The sequence below is a fragment of the Peromyscus californicus genome, unplaced genomic scaffold, assembly GCF_007827085.1.
Source record: "Peromyscus californicus insignis strain IS unplaced genomic scaffold, ASM782708v3 Scaffold_24__1_contigs__length_46423439, whole genome shotgun sequence".
Taxonomy (NCBI): Eukaryota; Metazoa; Chordata; class Mammalia; order Rodentia; family Cricetidae; genus Peromyscus; species Peromyscus californicus.
Window position 1 is genome coordinate 21,080,724 of NW_026294535.1, and position 19,195 is coordinate 21,099,918.

The window sequence follows — 19,195 nt, forward strand, 5'->3', positions numbered from 1 at the left end:
TTTTAAACCCTTGTTTACATATTAAAATTAAAATTCCTTATTTATTATTAAGTATAGATTGATACTCACTAAAAAGTTAATATATGAAAAGAAAAGGTTTTTCGCTATATAAAATATAACTGAAAGCTTAAACACCAAGTAAAGATTAAGAATCAAACCAAAGGGTGGATGTTCTTTGCTTTGTGTGCCTAGAGATGAACCAATATTATTTTCATTTGAAAAGGAAGGAATAAAAAGAATATGTGGATTCTAGACAATTATGTAACATATCCTTTGGGATTCTGGTGATGGAAACATTTCATTGGTTTATTTTGTAGTATAAAATATTGCCTACAGGCCAGGCGGCAGTGGCGCATGCCTTTAATCCCAGCACTTGGGAGGCAGAGCCAGGAGGATCTCCGTGAGTTCGAGGCCAGCCTGGTCTACAGAGCGAGATCTAGGAGAGCCAGGGCTACACAGAGAAACCCTGTCTCGAAAATCCAAAAGAAAAATGCCTAAAGAAGTAAGGGACTGATAGTCCTATTTCCTATAAATATAATTATATAACAATATCTAGATAAGATAAGCAGAACTGATCCACCTTCAGTCTGCTTAGTGGAATTTTGGTTTGATTTTGAAAGAATAGCCTGGAAAGGTTTACTGTGCCACATTACTATTTACTGTTGACAACACACAACTGAGATGCTAAGCCTGGGACTTTTCATATACTCCGTCATTTCACCTTATAGAATCCTTCAGCTCCATACTATATTGTTAATATAATGGTACGAGAAGAGTCTCTGAGACTTTGTCAATTGCTCAAGATGACTTTTCAAAGTGATGAGTATAACATGGGCCAGTCAGATTATATAAAACATGTTCTTTTCACTTTCTTCCATATGCTTCCTACCAAAATATGTACTTAGCAGGGTAAAACTGCTGGGCTGATTCTTTACTTTGTTCTATGTATCATATTGAGTTATTCTAAACATTGGTTTCATTTTGAAGTTCATAGAAAAATCCATGGTTAGGCCAAATCAGAGTGATGCAGAGAGATGAGAAACAGACCCACACTTACTATGTCTCCTTGTAATTTTCTGTTGCTACATAAATTTAGTAGAGAAGTCTAGTATCCAATAACTTTCAATAGAAACCTCAAGTCCACATCAAAGTTTAAAATAATAAGTTTGGTCTTTATGTATTTGATTTGGAATATGTTTAGTGACTTATTTATTAATAGTTATGCATTTATAAATGTGCAAATCTACGATTTCTTTTAATCCATACCTTTTATTATCTTGTAATATTAAGGAATAATATGGTTAAAGCTTTCTACCCTAAGACCAGTTCCTCTCTGCCAACCTTACCCACATGCTGATCCTGTACTTATAGAGAGCAGATATAAGGGACTAAAACATGTTACTTCGTTATGCAACACAGGCACTTAAAACCAATCCCTTGTGAACACCAAGGAAAGACCTATATATTGTATATAAAAGGCTAAAAAATATTCAAAAGTAAGCTTGGTCTATTTTTGCATGTTTACTGCACTGTCAGAAACTTTAAAGTTACACATGCATCTCATAATGGAATTGTATTTCCCAGTGATGGATTAGAGTAGTTCTAGTAGGATCCTTAAATAATCTGAAAGTCTCTGTAACAGACATTATAGCAGCCTGTGCTTTTCATTGATTCCACTGGTGTACTCAATGATGGGTAAAACTTTCCATTTACTTACTTGGTGACATGTAGCATAGATTTGCAGTGTGCCTAAACTCTAGCTCTCAAATATAAAATGCTATGAAGACACCTACAGTGTGGCAAAGCTAATACAGATGATAATCCCTCAGCAATTGTAAACGTAAGCCAGGAAGAGTAAGAGGAATTTTTCTATTTTATTTATTTTTTTAACTTTTTTTATTAAGAATTTTTTTATTCATTTTATATACCAACCACAGATCCCTCTCTCAGCCCTCCTCCCACTCTCCCCAACCCACCCCCCATTTAACTAAAATTATTCCACTGGGTGAGGTGACATAAACATCTGACAATCCCATGGAGGTTGAGGCTAGTTGATTGCCATGAGTTCAAAGACAAGTTGGGCTGTTTAGTGAGTACTAGACCAGTCAGGGCTATATAGCAAGAGCCCGGGTAAGAAAATATGAAGCGTCATAAAAAGGATCGGCTGATAGCACTTTAGCTTGTACTTAGTCTGGAGGAAAGACATGGTGATAAACCAGGCTTGACCCAACAGCCCACTGTTCCAGGCTGCTTCGTCACAACTTCCTCATTGAACACTAGCGAGACCTCGTGATTTCATCCCACAGGTCTGTTCCATGTCTATTAGAAAACTCTTGAAACTTATTTGTCCTTCGCCCTAAACTGCTGACAAGGATATGGGTTCTAAGGAAATCAAACGAAAAGCTTCCCTTTATGTTTTGGTTTAGGAAAAACCCTGACTTCTATGAATAGCGGATCCAATGCGTATGTAGGAGGGAGGGCAGAAGGTTGGCAGGAGGTATCATCCAAAGCATGTGCTGATCACACACTCTTTAGAATTTATGGGCATGACTCATTCATGAAGACAAATGCACAGCTCATAGTGAAGTGGAATGTTCTGCAACAGGCTGAAGAAGATCCTCTGTTGATTACTATATTCCCGAAGGTGGAGGTGCTGAACTTGACTCTACGAAGGGACCCTTGTTATAAGTCAGTGTAGGGACTCTCTGGTATCAAAACATTCTGGACTTTCAAAATGATCCAACTAATACTTCCAGCAGACCTTTTGTGAATAGTGATTCAGTTTGCATTCTTTTTTTTTTTTGGTTTTTCGAGACAGGGTTTCTCTGTGTAGCTTTGCGCCTTTCCTGGAACTCACTTGGTAGTCCAGGCTGGCCTCGAACTCACAGAGATCCGCCTGGCTCTGCCTCCCGAGTGCTGGGATTAAAGGCGTGCGCCACCACCGCCCGGCCTCAGTTTGCCATTCTTACCAAAACAAAACAAAAAACTGATGAGTCTTCTGCACTGGAAGTGGGAGATACAGAGGAAGGGGGGAACCTAATTCATAAGGTGTTAAAGACGAACTATATTTATTTATGCGACAGTTAGTCCTTCTGTGTATTTAACTTAGATTAAAACTTCATTCCATGGCTAAGAGCACTGGCTGCTCTTCTAGAGCACCAGAGTTCCACTCACAGCATCCATATGGCAGTTCACTGAAGTCCCAGGAAACCTCATGTCCTTGTCTACCCTCACTGCCACCAGACCTGCCCATAGTGTACAGACATACATGCAGACAAAATAGCCACACACACAAATTTTTAAAAATTAAAACTTCATTTATCATACAGTAGAATGGCTTACATTATAAGAATCTATTGAGATCACACTTCATTTAGAAATTCAACTGTTCTCTTTACATATATGAATCCTTACATATGAAGATATAAAGTTTGATAAATCATGGCTAAGAATGTGGGTGCTAAGGCAGAAAGACAAAGGACTTCAACTTGATTTTGTAAGATGATCTCTGATAAAAATCAAATCAAATAAGCACAAAAATGAAGACTGAATCAGTCATGTCAAAGTGTACAACCTGAAAGTCTAGAGCCACAACAGAGTTCTCCTCCATTTCATCATATTCACTGTATTTAGCAGAATCAAAGTTCTCCTCCTTATTAATATATGGGATCTGTGTGGAGTTTTTATAGTTGTTATCTATCCCAATCCTACCAATGGCTTTCGGAATCATCTCACAGAGCAGTCTCAAGATCAGAACTACCATAGATAAATGGAATGTTAGCCATCTATATAACACTTATGAGCACAACACATAATTATAAAGAAATGTCACATTTTTATGCTAAATTTTTGAAATATGACAGACAATTTACACATTTCTAAACCAAAATTGTTTTTTTTTTTTTTTGATTTTTCGAGACAGGGTTTCTCTGTGTAGCTTTGCGCCTTTCCTGGATCTCACTCTGTAGACCAGGCTGGCCTCGAACTCGCAGAGATCCGCCTGACTCTGAAATTGTTTTTAATTGACTCTATAATATATAGGTCTAGACTGTTTTCTTGAAAAATGCCTATATCTGAACCTCACAACCATTGATGAGAAAGGCAGTTCTATATAGACAGACAAAAATATCTTGGCAGTTAGTATCATCAAATATTGAAATTAAAAGTAGAATTACATTTCCTGTTAGTAATTACTTAGAAAATAAACTTGATGACAATTGTAGAATATGTTAGGATATTTTTCAAAATTAATATATTCATTAAATTATTGTCTTTTTCTTTGTTATAGTCAGGAAAAGAATAATCTATATGATAAACTTCTCATATTTAAAGATATCAAAAACTCCATTTGGCATGATAATTCAGGGAATATAATGTATTAAGGAAGTCTTTATTCGCTAATCCCTATTACGTCAATGACATGTTTTACTTCTTATAATTAATAAAGATGTTTCTCTTTGCCAAACTATTTATTTCAGTTATTTTGTATAGAATACACTGTCAGTTAAACATTTTCAAAATATAATTTAAATTTCAATAGCCTAAATTTAGATCACGCCAGAGAAAACATGAATTAATTACAAACTAAGAAAAAAATCAAGGAAATGACCAATCTAATAAGTAAACAGTACTGTTGGTTAATATAAGGACAAAAGTTCATGGTGCTATTATTAAGATTTAAAATAAATACCCATTAAAAGACTTCTATTTATTTATTTTTATTCTTCTTAAGATAAATTCTCTCCTTTCTGTCAAAAGGAAAAAAATCTCTACCTTCCAGGAATGTTGGTATATTATCCTTTTAGCATATAATTTGAAATTATAATGCCTGCAACCGTATTTTGGTTTTTGTTACATTCTTATTTTCATTTCCTTCAAATGAGATTAGTATACTTCCAACTCATTCATGAAGACAGTGAGGAACAGGGGTGCACAGTACATAATGAAGTGGAATGTTCTGCGAGAGGCTTAAGAAGATGTATCATTGATTACTGTGTCACGACGGTGGTGGTGCTGGTCCAGATGCTGAGAAGGGACCCTCTCATATCAAAACATTCTGGATTCTCTAGATAACCCACCCAACACTTCTAACAGGCTTTTTGTGTATAATGATTCAGTTTGTCATTCTTACCAAAAACCAAACCAAACAAAAAACTGATGAGCCTTCTGCATTGAAAGTGGGTTACAGAAAGGGAGGGGAGGCTGTAGTTCAGAAGGTATTAAAAGTAAGACATAGTATCCAGGGAAGACAGTCAGTTGGAGCAATGCACGTGAATAGCACCAATGACTAAGTCTATTACTGTCAATATGGAAATTCATAATCAGCTACGTGATAAGACAGGCTTACATATTTTCCTTCTTGAACCCTAAGGGCAAATATTTGCTAAAAATAGCAAGGTAGCTGGGAAGGTAGAGGTACTTATGCTCAGTTCTGAAGAGTTCAGGTCTGTCTTGGATCCCACAAGGTGGCAGAAGAGAACTGACTCCTGGGAGTAGTCCTCGGAGTTCCACAGGTGTGCCCTGGCATAACTAGCCCCCCAGCCCCCCATCTCTCCATCTCTCTACACCACACACACACACACACACCCCACACACACACGCACACGCACACACACACAAATAAATAAATAAACAAATAAATAAATAACAACTGATTAAATAAATACATAAATAAAATTTTAGGAATGTCTCCTAAAAAAAACCAGAAGGAAACAATTCTTTGATCAAATACTTGGATGTTTTATTAAACTGTAAAAATATCAGTTGCATAAACACAAATATACTAGTAGTACTATAAAATGACAGGTTTGAAATATAAGGTTCTTTAGATAATCAGTTTCAGAGTAGGCACAAATAAATCACACTATAAAAAACTTCTGATTTAAACACCATAATTCAGGAACAGTTTTATTCACATTTATCAACTATCACCTACAAATTTAAGAACATCAATAGCAATCATCTTCACAATTAATATTATGGGGAAAAAATCACAAAAGCTTATAAAAGAAGAAAGCTATGAAGTTTCTCTTACATACTAAAACAGTTGAATAATAAACATCTCATTTCTCATACTAGCCTTTCCACTTCATTGGGTAGGTATATGAACCATAAAACCCCATCGATGTCAGCTTTAATGTGGTTTTTTTCCCTCTGAGTTGAAAATAAGCTGAGATAAAATATTTTCCATCATTACATTATGCTGATTTGTGGATGTTGTTAGCAAAGGGATGACCTAACAGTGTTCACAAAACAAGGACATGTGGAACTCAGTTTCTAGGCCGAAACATACGAATCCATGTTTTCTTTATAGATTGACAGCCCAAGGCTCATTAACATTTCTATCCCAATCAGGGTAAAAGAGATTTACAGGTTTGAAATGCAACAGGACTCCAAAAGTGCATGGGGGATAAAAACTAAACAAATGCATCTTGAAATCTGGTTAGTCATCGCGGGATGAAGAATTTCACCAGAGAGCCGGAAAAACAAAAGGGAAAGCAGAAGTTCACTGGATCCTATTACACAGAGTGCGCTAAGGAGAGTCACTGGAGAACCCTGGCTTTAGCTTCGTGAAAGGCATTCCAGATGCAGATTAATAGGTCCTCTGAGCCCTGAGCCGAATGCAACATTTTGCATACTGTATTTGCCAAGATAATAGGAGAAAATTATCCTCATACTAGTAAGACCTTAGTGAGACCTTTCTGTGATTTAAGAAAATATACTAAAATTTTAAAATGATGGTTTTCAGCTCAGAAAAAAACCCTTTAAAATGGCAATTTAAAAATGTTTAAAGTGACTGAGTATGTGTGAATGAACTGAATAATCTTAAAGAACAAAATTCACATTTACCTGTTATAAACAAGAATAAATTACACTTGAATGAAACATTTACACATAAACTTCCAAATTAATAGGTTGATAATTATTTAAATTTGTATTTCATTTTAACTTAAACATACATATATATTTTACCATAATTCTCTAAGAAGCTTCAAAATAAAAATAAAATGGTGATTTTTGCTATCTATTTTGAATTGCCATATGAGATACCTGAGAAATACAATTTGGTACATTCAAACTTATAATGTAGTAATTATTCACTAATATTTCTCTAATCACCATTAATATATGTATATTCCTTTAGATATTATATTAAAATAGTAAAAAGAATAATCTTGAGGATATGTGTCATAGAATATAAACCAAACAAGAAAGTGTATGTACAAATTGCCCTGCAGTATCTCAAGAATTTTTTGGGGGTGAGGCTATTCCATAAGAACACAAGAGGAAGTGAAAACTCTAGCAATGAATGAGAAGTAGATAACTGACCCAGAAAACATGTTTATGAAATATCGTAATGAAACATTAAATACATCATTCTAAAACATTGTTTCCAACTCATAACAGGAATAGATATCCACAGACTTAAATAAGTCATGGGCCTTGTGTTCGGGATGCAGAAGCTGGAAGGATCAGGTGGAGGTTTTTGCCTTCTTTTTACCACTTCCCCATCCACCGCTGAATCGAACAGGATTGTCACGGAACGATATGCGCTCTTTAATGGAAGGTCTTGTGTTTGTTATCATTGGTGCAAGTATTTTCTTGCTTGAACAACCTAGAGGGTGATATTAAATATACTTTCTCTTAACATGATCCAATCAAATCATACTTTAGAATAAGAAGTATTCCTAAATCAGCAACATGCACTTGAAAACTTTATAATTTCTGAGCATATAAAAATACATTCGTTGAATTAATGTATGCAAATGATATATGAAAAAAATTGACACAAATTGCATTGAGGTTAAATAAAAGCAAAACTCTAACACAGGTAATAGACATCACTGTTTCCTTTTTTCCACATAGGCTTCTTTGTTTTTTTCTAGCCGTAGGTTCAATGTTACAACACTATGCAAAGATGAAACATTTTAATGAATCTATACATTTCTACGTCCAAAAAGTTAGTGGTTTCTATTTTATAAAATAAAGCATATGCTAAAATTGTCCTTAAAAGTTGAGTTATTGAATTATTTCTTCATGACAAAGACTTTTTTGGTACAATAGAAAGTACATTAAACCCAGAAATTAAGAATCTCCTTAGGATCCAATCTAGCAGAACACACACAGAGACAGACACACACACCCCACAGTGGTTGTCAACAACCTGGGTTGTATAAGTGGAGGAGGTTACACGTGCCTTATGTGTTGGGTGGGGAGTATCTTTTCAGCTGTATTGTAATGACAGCAAGATGCTAGGATATTTTGTGCCCAGGCTCTATAAACATGGAGCTGGGTGAAGGTTTGGTTATCTGGATCAAGTTATAGATTACCTATGGAGAAGCAACGGCAACAGCTAGCGGTGAAAACAAATGGTCACAGAAATGGGCAAATGGACAAAGCATGTTTTGTTCAGCCAGATCCAAAGGGGCCATATCAAGAATACTATTAGAAACTTGTGCTCATCTGCTTCAAATCTCCTGGGGATTAAGCGACAGGGCTGTTTGTGGGGAAACCACTGTAAAAGCAGCCGAAAGACACATTCCAGGGCTTCCTCAATACTGGCTTGAGGCAAAGGTTCAAACCACATGATTCTCCATTGTGATGCTTTCGTGTTTAAGTAAGTTTAGACAAAACAAACTCCCAACCTCCTTTTTTAATGTAGGATGATGGAGTCTGATGAAAATTTAAATATATTTTAAAACATTTTAGAAGAATTATCACAAAGGTAGACCATTTGTGAACAGTATGATGTGATTTAAATTTGTTATGACAGTAAGTATGAACTTCAAAAACTTCTTTCATATTTAAAAATATTCTCATAATTAGAGTATTACACCTTAGTTTCCAGGGTTAATACCGTGATGAGACAAATTCAAAGACATTACTGAGTGTCTGCAGGTGAGAATATTTTACTGATAGTCTATAGAAAGAGTATTTCTGAGAAGTGTGTGTGCAGGAACTAAAACGTATTGTTTCAGGAAAGGGTGTTTGGGACATAAAGAGATTATCACCTATGTGCCAAAGACTGCTGGAGAGAGAACACAGTTCAGGAGTTGAGACCTCTCAGCGGGCACTCCTTGCATGCAGCCTCAGCAGAGAAACTAATCAGGGAGGGAAATGACAGCTGAAGCCGGCTTCCACATGTGGCCAGATTCATCCTGCCTTAATCGATCCCTGAGGTGGAGACTGCAGAAGAGGAGAACGCATTCAAGCCACAGGGATGATCCAGACATGAAGCAGAGATGTCCCAGATGATAAACCAGTGGCCTAAAGGGTGCCAGGGGACCATGCCAGCAGCACAGCCTCTTTCTCACTATTATATATTGGAAAAGCTCTAATTTAATTTTTCCCTAAGTGACTGAATGGAATGTCTACTTCACACTTCTTAAAAAGTGGTCAGAGCAAGCAATCACTACACTCTAGTAGTTAAAACTCTCTGAACAAAATGCAGGCTTTTATGAGGATATATATACATATATATACATACACACACACACATATATGACTAAGGCTGGGTGTGGAAGTGCAAGGAATCTGAGAAATAATATATTTATATTAAAATATGAGACTAATAAGAAACAAGTAGGTTTTTCACTAACATCTAGCCAAAGGTGCTGCTCAAATACAGAGAGCTAAATCAAGTTGTTGCAAGCATTATTCAAAGTAGTAGGTAGAAATAAGTAGGAGCTTTAAAACTGAAGTCAGTAACATAGTTCACTATTGGTTAATAGCATTATTCATGAAGCTATCTAATTACAACATCTATCATTCAAATACTTGGTGCTTAATATAAGTTTTAAACCAAAATGCCAAGGAGCATCTAACTGGAGAAGCATTTTATGTCTACATTATTGAAATATTTATAGATAATTTTACATACTTCTAGAACAATTATTTTAACATTAGATCAAAATTAATTAAAAAGCTCTAATTATAAGTGTTCTCCAATCTGAAGGATTCTCCTACTAAACATTTAACATGTGGTCTATTTGTTTAACTAATTCTGCTCTGTTGCCATTGTTTTGGACCTGCTGACGAGTCTTCAAATCTTCTTGTACTTATCCTCACTCTGCTCCTATATTTATAAAGCCTGTTTATAAATTTTCCCTTATCTAGTATAGTTCATTCAGGAAATAATAACTACAATTTTAAAAACATTATGGGACGGCTTCACAGCAATTTGTGAAGTATGCTGTTAGTGAATTGACAACTAGGGAATTAATCTTGAAAATAAGCAATACTGTAATGAACCCAGAATTTTTTCTAAGACAATAGTTTAGGTGTGATTAAGTGCCTGAGTTTATTATCTTGCTATGTGTAAATGAACAGTTTAAGCAATAATCTATATGGCTTATTTTCTCATTGCATTAGTGAGAGTCTTTGTTATCTCATATAAACTCTCAAATCACTAGATACATTGAAAACAAATTGAAGAGTAAAAATGCATCCGTGAAGGAATCACATATTGGCGCTCATAACAAAGTCATTACTTCATCCCATGATTGCACTAAGAATGAAACACAGAAATAAAAAGCAATTTAATACGGTCAATGTATAATCGTTTGAAAATTACTTACCCACATGAAAATAAAAGAGAAAAAGGTTCTTGCTTCAAAACATTGATAGTGGAGTTCGACATACCTTACTGAAGAGAGCTCCAGGAACAGAAAAAAAAATATGACCAAAGGGATTTTAACAGTACTTTTCTGAAGCATTATTGTTATGGGTTTTATTTTTTTTGACAATAATCTGCTGCGTATTTGCAGGCGATTATAGAAATCAGTCAACTGGCCTCTCACATTTGTGCTGGAAATGTGTCCTCATGAGTGTGCTATGTTTCCTACCAAGCCACTTCTTTCCTACAAGATCTATGTTTTCCTCAAGATTTGTTCTGGTCTTAAATTTTTTTTTTTTTAAAAAGATTTAATCCTTGGTTCCTAACTAATGCCAAGGTCTATATATACAGTGTTTTGATAAGTAATTTAATATGTCAAATGCTTTGAATGACTCTCCTGGTATGTATAAAAAACCTGTTAAACGGGTCAAAATAGAAATCTCATGATGTATAGTAATACGTCATTGGATTTTCATCAATACACCCAACACTATGTGTCTGGATATAAAAACCTTGCAAAGGCCTTCCCATATTGTATTACTTAACAGCAGATACAGCATAAGTAAAGCATGGAGAAAAAAAAATTTAGTGAAAGTGACCAGAACAAATTTTTAGCAGCAAAGCATTTACATTGATTTAAGTGTGATGAATTAGTTACATTGGTCAAGTTCGAAGCAGGGTGGGTAGGACAGACTTCAAATAACAGCACTCTTAAACATGTCTGCCGTGTTTGATGCTGAGTGAAGTGCAGGTAGATCAATTTAAAATCAAACAGGAAGAATATAGACAAATGATGCACAGGTTATTTACGCCATGTTCAGAGTTCCTCAACGCAATTTTGCTTGATCCTGAGATTTGAAATTTTGTTTACAGAACAAAAGTTTTCTATAGGTTATAAATTATTAACAGAACTTTTCTGATGCTCAAAATTGCAATTGAAGAGTGAAAATTATGTTTATTCTTTTTATTTTCCTTTTACGAAAGAGTCTAATTATGTAGCCTTGACTGGCCTGGGGAACTCATTATGTAGACAAGGCAAGCCTGGAACTCCTAGAGATCCACCTGCCTCTGCCTCCTGAGTGCTGGCCTTAAAAGCCTGCAACTCCATGTCTGGTTTATATTTATTCTCTTACTATTTAAGAGACAAATAAAAATGATAGGTTGGGTATCCTTGATAATCACTAAAATATCCACAGTGTTTGTTATCAGTATTAGGATAAATAAGATGTCTATATTTGCTTCTTACTTTTTATTTTTGGAGGTGTTTTTTAAATGCCAACATGTATAATACAAATATTTAGCATTGACAAAGCATATTGATTTGGAAAAAATACACCTAAAAGTTAAAATGAGTCAGAGAGGGGAGTTAATTGTATAGAATATCTTGTAGTTTAACCAGTTAGAACTACTAGAATAACTGCCATGTATATTCGACTTAGATTCTTTTAGCCTACCTTACAGTATGCACTGTTTTCCAGGTTTTACCACTTTTAGTATGTGGCTGTGGAATTACATCATTCCTTGCAGCTGTCTCCTGGACACACAAGGATGGCTAGCACATGCAGCAAATATGGAGAGCTAACATCTTGTCTTGCTTCTACATATATCTTGTGGTTATTACTGCTCAATACTGACCTTTTTCCTCCTGAAGGATTTTATCTTTGGCGATTTGATTTGGGCAATAAAATGCTATAGGATTTGCCTCAGAAATAGATTACCACTCTCTTATGTGGCTCCAGTCACCCCAAACCCTTCTTTCCATCGGCAATTATTTTGCATAACCCTGATTATTGTGGTTTTATGATTTCTCGATTTCATATTAGATAATTATTGGATTTTTAAACTAATAAATTAACCAGGTAATCAAAAGTGCATCTCATTATTCAAAGAGTGAGATTTAATAAACAACAAGCAACTTCTATCACTCACAATCTCCTACATATTGTTGTTCTTAATGGAATTTTATAAGTCAGACCATGCATATCACAAATTTTTATGCTGATTTGGGATAAATCTATTTATAAAACTCTCCAATCACTTTCAAAAAATATTCTTTTTAGAATTATATTCTGTTTCATATATTAACATCGAAGCAACCACAGTATCTGTAACTAAGAAACTGTGTCTTAGACAAGGTAAATAACTAAATGTATACTTTTATCTTAGTTTGACATATGTATTCATTTGATGCTATCTAGCTCAGGTATAACACTACATTAAAACATTATCTTCTCTCTTCTCTGCCTCATGTTAACTTTGTCAAAGCAAATTTGTAGCAAAATTATGCATTTCAAGTAATCCCTAAAGTGCTTGTTGCATCCTTTAAAATGTGAACTTTTAAAACTCAATTGGATTTTCAAGATCACTTGCTATCTTCACTAGCTTCAATTGCAAACATTGCTTTAGTTCACACATTCATTCATCATGTGTGTGTGTTTATGTCTTCTGTGGTAGACACTGTCCTATTACTGTTATTCAAGTGAAATGCCTTGTCAGTTTCCCTCTGTGAACCAAGTAATATCAGGAGCTGTTACACTGTGGAGCTTTCCCATGTGACTCTATTCTCCAAATTTCATCTTTAGTGTCCTCATATGGAACTTGTATAAAACAAATACTTATTTCCACATTCTCAGATAGTGAAGACTTGTGGAGAGGTTTCCCAAAAACTTTTCATGGAAACTTTCATTATCCCTTTTCATGCTTATTAGTTCTTAGCAGAGAGACATTTGGCAACAATAAACATGGCTAGCCTGAGGATTTATTATATTATTGCACTTCAGTTTCATTCATTTGACAAATGCATTTCACATTTGACCATACTCATTTATTTTTGTACCACATTAACTAGTGTAAGAAATTGGTTTGAAAGCAACAATAATAATAATAGAAAAGAAAAAAATAAAGTAAAATAATTTATTTAAGAAGAAAGCTGTCATGAAATAAATGAGTAAGAAATAAAATATTATAGTTAGAAACATTATGCTTTAATCTATTATCAATAGAGCATGCATGGATCTTGCCCTCAAAAAAATTTTTTTTTATCTACAAGGAATAAATGTAGCTGACACATTCAACTATTTATCTCACATAAGGACAGATGAAATTTGCCTTTTTGGGATTGTTTCAATCTATGTTTAAACTAGCTACAGCTTCAGATTTGAAAATGTTAATCTGGGGTTACTAATAACTGTTATATTTAACTGTGCTTGTAATCATTGCTCACTGTTTCCTTAAACTATCTCAGATCTTGGATACTATCAACTGCTTCAAAGATATTAAGGCAACAGCACTTTATTCTGTGTCTCCTTTCTCAATAAGACAACTTTAAATATTATTTTTATTAGAGCAGTCTACTAACCATATAAGCATGGCCTTGGTGTGGTAACAATTCATTTTAATTTACAATTTTGGTTACTGGGCTATTCTAAGAGCTGAAACATCAATGTCAATGTTTGTTCAATTAATTGTTAAGTACTTCAGAGACAGAATATAAAGATTTAACAGGATTGTACATTTTAATGTCCCTGCCCAATAACTTAAGACAGAAAACAAAAACAAAACAAACAAAAAATAACAACAAAAATTGACCTCTCCACTACCCCCACCCATGCCTTTTAAAACAAGAATATAAAGGAGCCTTGGACTAGTAACATGAGTCAGTTGGTGGAAGTAGGTAAAGGTATTTGCTTTCAAGTGTACTGACCTGAGTTCCTCCAGACCCACATATTGGAAGACAAGAATCAACTCTCACAAGTTATCTTTTGACCTCTACAAGAACACTGTGTACTGCATGTGTGTGCACCCGCACACACACACGTGTGTACATACAAATATAATAAAAATAAGCCTTAAAGTTAAAGGATTTACATTGGCAGAGACCAAAAACATAACAGTAACAGTTCTTTGTGGTGTCACAAAAAATAGCATTTTTACTATCCTTATATTACTATAAAATAAAAACAGGAATAAAGAGCTCAGATTTTATTGTACAGAGTAGAAGTTAACTTTTCAGTCAAAAACATTTTCAAATGTGCTTACACTTATTTATTTATTTCTTATGGGGAACAGGAACATGTACCTGCAGCAGCACTCATGTGGAGGTCTGAAGACAACCTGAAGAATTTGGTTCTCTCCCTCTACCTTGTAGTTGTGAATCTTAAACTCAGTTACTCAGTCTTGGTGACAAGTGTCTTTACCTATTGAACCATCTCACCAACAGTAGTCACAAATATTTATAATCCCTGAGCTTATGTTTAAATATGGGGAAAATACTTTTTCTAGGAGGGATTTAATTCAAATGTTTTTCACGGACAGTATGAAAGTCAACTGAGCATGTTCTATAATGAAGTTTTACTGTTTTCACAAATTGTGAACATCACTAATTGTTTTAGTAGATTTGTAGGCAGAACATAGTCAGTGGTACTTTTGCCATTTATTAAAAGCATTAATATATATGTTATTATATATTACACATATTATATATAATTTTATTATATTATATATAATTCTACAAATATATATACACATATATAATTTATATTAAGGTGGAATTTACTATTAAAATAACATTTTATTATCAATCTGCTAAAAGAATATTTCATGTTTTTCCATATGCTTTCATCATCCATTTGCTCTTCAGTTTGTTAAGTCAAATTCCCTCATGCTGTTACTATAAACATCATGCTGAAGGAATAGCAAGGAGCAGGAATCTACCATCTCAAGCTATTACTTGAAGCTCCCACTATTACATCTCTGCAAAATATAGATCACCACTCTCAGTTGCAAATTGGAAAACATAGGCAATGTAGTAAGGTATTGATTGCCCAAAGTACAATGATAGTAACAGAATCAAAATTAAGCTTTGTATGACTAGTTTTCTTTCTTTTTCCTTCCTTCTTTCCTTCCTCCCTCCCTTCCTCCCTCCCTCCCTCCCTCCCTCCCTCCCTCCCTTCCTTCCTTTTTTTTCTCTTTTTTGTTTTTTGTTCTTTCCAAGGCAATGTTTCTCTGGGTAGCCCTGGCTGTCTTGGAGCTTACTCTATAGGCAAGGCTGGCCTTAAACCTGCCTCTCCTCCCTGAGTGTTGGGATTGAAGGCATGTGCCACTGTTACCCAGCCGGCTAGAGTTTATCTTAGAGAAGACATCATGCTTTATATTCATTAATAAAGCATAGCTTTAACACAATAGCAATACAGAAAAATAATCATAAAATATAATTGTGAGGTACATATCTGCTTGTAAAAGCATGGAAGGGAAAGATTCACCCCTTATCTAAAAACCAGGCATAGAAAAGTAAAATGAAGAAAAGTTATCAATGTGTGAACACAGTAAAACACTTTGTATGTATGTATGTATGTATGTATGTATCTATCTATCTATCTATCTATCTATCATCTACCTATCTATCATCTTCCTATCTTATACCTTCAACATAATTTTTAAAATTCAGAATCATTTCATTGAATGATGGTTTTAGACTTCTATATTTTTATGTTTATTGCACTGACTTCCCATTTACTGCTCAAAGTCTTGAAAGATTTATGTTACCAAAACTTTTAATGTTGGTCACAGAATCCTAAGATATATTTGTGGTTATGACCATACAAGCATAAACATATACTTAAATAACATTAAGAATAGTATCTCCTGGGAACCTTTTAAAAATAGACACAAAATAAGAGATTCCTTCATGACATAATCTTTAAGATAATCTCTGAAGAAATTAGTCTAGAATTATGTAACTTCATAGGTTTTCTTTTTTAATTATTTCCTTCATTAATTTCTTTACATTTACTTTTTATAAGTTCCAAACATAAATAAAATTCTAATCATTTAGGGGACAACTACAGGAAAATCAATTTATTCTTTTAAAAATATAGTTTCAGTCGATATGAAAATATGTAAGCTGGACATGATTAAATATAATTAAAATATGTTTGGACATCAAAAAGTAATAGCTAATTAACCTAAGTATAAGAAGTTTATAATATTTATTGAAGAAATAATTATTTATAAATGTAAGTTATAGAATGTGAGGGACCTATAGAAAATAGAATAACTGTCGATACAGTCAAATGCTAGTTGGAGATCTTGAAACTTTGATAGTAGCATATTTTTAAAGGATATATATATATATATATATATATATACATACATACATACATATATATGTATGTTAGGGACAGGAAAATAAGATTTGAAAATAAGATGACAAAATGGGCAGGTAAATCCACCAAAGAAACCATAGTATTTGAAAAGTTTAGAAATCAACTTATAGTTATAAATTAGTTATGTAACAAGAATTAGGAGGGGAAATTCCCTTGCACATACCTTTGTGAGTGCTATCAACTCTCTTATCCTATGTAAGTATGTATATATATATATATATATATATATATATGATTCATGTATGCATGTATCATCTATTATCCATCTATCTATTACTGATCTATTGACATTATAAAATGTAAAATTATACATTTATCCAATTAATTAACCAGGAATATGAAATAAAATATCAAGTGACTGTGATTTTCCTCATCTTTAACAGCAAGATGAGGTGTGTTATTATTTTGGCTGGTGGGATACAATCAATTATGACCTGCTATACATTTTCTGAATTCAAAAAGGTTCTTAGGTGATTTTAAAACAGGTGCTTTTCTATAACGGCAGTCATATTTAGGTGTCAAGGTCCCCTTTAAGTTTGAAGGAACCAGGTGCCCTCTATACGAGTAGTCCCTTCAGAATACTCTTAGTGATAATTACTACATCTACTCAGATGATATCTTATGAAAATAAGACATCGAGGAATATTGTTCGGAGAGAAAGACTGCTATGCTGGGTGGAGTCTTTTGAAAAACACTCACCCTCACCTAACCAAGCACCCTCACTGTGGAAGAGCTAGCCGAAAGCTGCATGTGTCACTCCTTGAACCATAAAAAGTGAACACCTGGGAACATTACCACATCTTTGCATCAGATGAGATTTATTATCAATGCTTTCAGAGAGAAAAAAGGTATTTCACCCAATAAATAATGCTATTTTGAAATTCCATTGAGATTTTTCTTAGTTTTGAAAACAAACTGGAGCTGTAGTCTCTATTTCAAAATCATAGTATCCACTGTGGTAGATATAGATGATCATGAAGCCTAATGTTTTTAAAATATCACAATTTTGGTATTTAATTTAATGTGAAATTATATTTATCACACATAATAGTCACTGATGTATACTTGATTAATACATGTTTGTTTAGTGATATAGCTTTTCTTCAATTTCATTTCTAAAGTACCATGAATAAAATATTAATACTTAATATAGTCCAAGCTGTAGTCTTTTGTAAAGGGAAAACTGTGCCTAATTTACTCTTTATACAAATGTTCTTTGTATATACTGTTATAATGAAAAATTTTTATTATTCTATTCAGAAAGTAGTAATTTAACACATGAATTTATGAACATGTTCATTATGAAGTTATTACCAGTTACCAACAAATGCATCCTCACAATATGATTTGTAATAAGGATGTTTTTCGAAAGCATTTCTCTTTTGAAATGAAATCCATACTCAGCTTACTCATGAAAAGGTTTATAGAGAGGCATTGCATGAGGATGAGGCTTTGGAGTTCCTGACCAGAATGTTAGTAGAGTGTGCCCTGTGATAAACTTCCCTGAGTTATGAGTTACAGGACCAAATCAGGAGCCCAAATTCACAGCAAATATTTCTATAGATCAAAAACTCCATGATGGATAGACAGTGTGGTCTTGCCCTGAACTCTTTCTTGTGTGATATACTGAACACCAAAGTGAACTCTACATTCCCTTTTGAATGGACAATTAATAGACTGACTTCAATATAAGTTGAAACTATGGAAATTTGTGTCTCATGATAGGGTTATTTGAAAAACTCACCTGAAATGAAATCCTTCATATACTGACAGACTGTCCTCATGAATGCTTATAAATGTGAGGATTTGAGCACGGCAATGTCTCTTAGACACTAGAAAGTCTCCCGTTGAATTTCTACCAAAGCTTTTAGCTTCCTTAATCAGCATACCCTGCCTCCAGCGAAGGAAGAAGTCATACACTCTCTCTCTTTCCTACCTATTTCCCAAATGTCACTCAGTACAAGTGAAGCACACTGCTTACAAGAGGTGTTCTGCTCTCAACACTACATTAATTGAGTCACTTCTGAACAATACATACTTCCATATTCAACAAAAGGTTTAACATGTCATGAGAAGTTTCTATGTATCCAAATGAGGGCATGACTTGGGGTTTATTATTCACTATTACCGAGCCATTGTGGATATCCAATTCTTTGCTAATTGTAAAAATGAAGGCATTCAAGAAAGCACAGTGATAATCAGAAGTTGCCATGTTAAGTATGAAGAGACAATAAGCATTCAATAAATGGCTTGAAAATTTTTATGCTCTACTCTTTATCAGCTAAGTTATGAATTGGAGGATTCAAGTAGTGGCTTTCTCTTTTCTGTGGGGATGGAATCTCATTTGCTAAATTCTTCAATTTTATTTATATTAGTTGTCAAAGAAAAATTATCATGAAGTATAAAGATAATAAAA

The 19,195-nt window shown here is 34.0% G+C and overlaps 1 protein-coding gene across 9 annotated transcripts in view; it reads right to left on the bottom strand.

The window, feature by feature from the left end:
* Positions 1-6,102: 6,102 nt before the first annotated feature.
* Lrriq1 (leucine rich repeats and IQ motif containing 1) overlaps positions 6,103-19,195 on the bottom strand; it is a 187,597-nt gene continuing 174,504 nt past the window's right edge. For all 9 annotated transcript variants that reach the window (XM_052753245.1, XM_052753239.1, XM_052753244.1 and 6 more), the window contains one exon: positions 6,103-7,615. In XM_052753245.1, the coding sequence (XP_052609205.1) occupies positions 7,473-7,615 (143 nt within the window). In that variant the 3' untranslated portion in view covers positions 6,103-7,472. The remainder of the gene's footprint in view (positions 7,616-19,195) is intronic.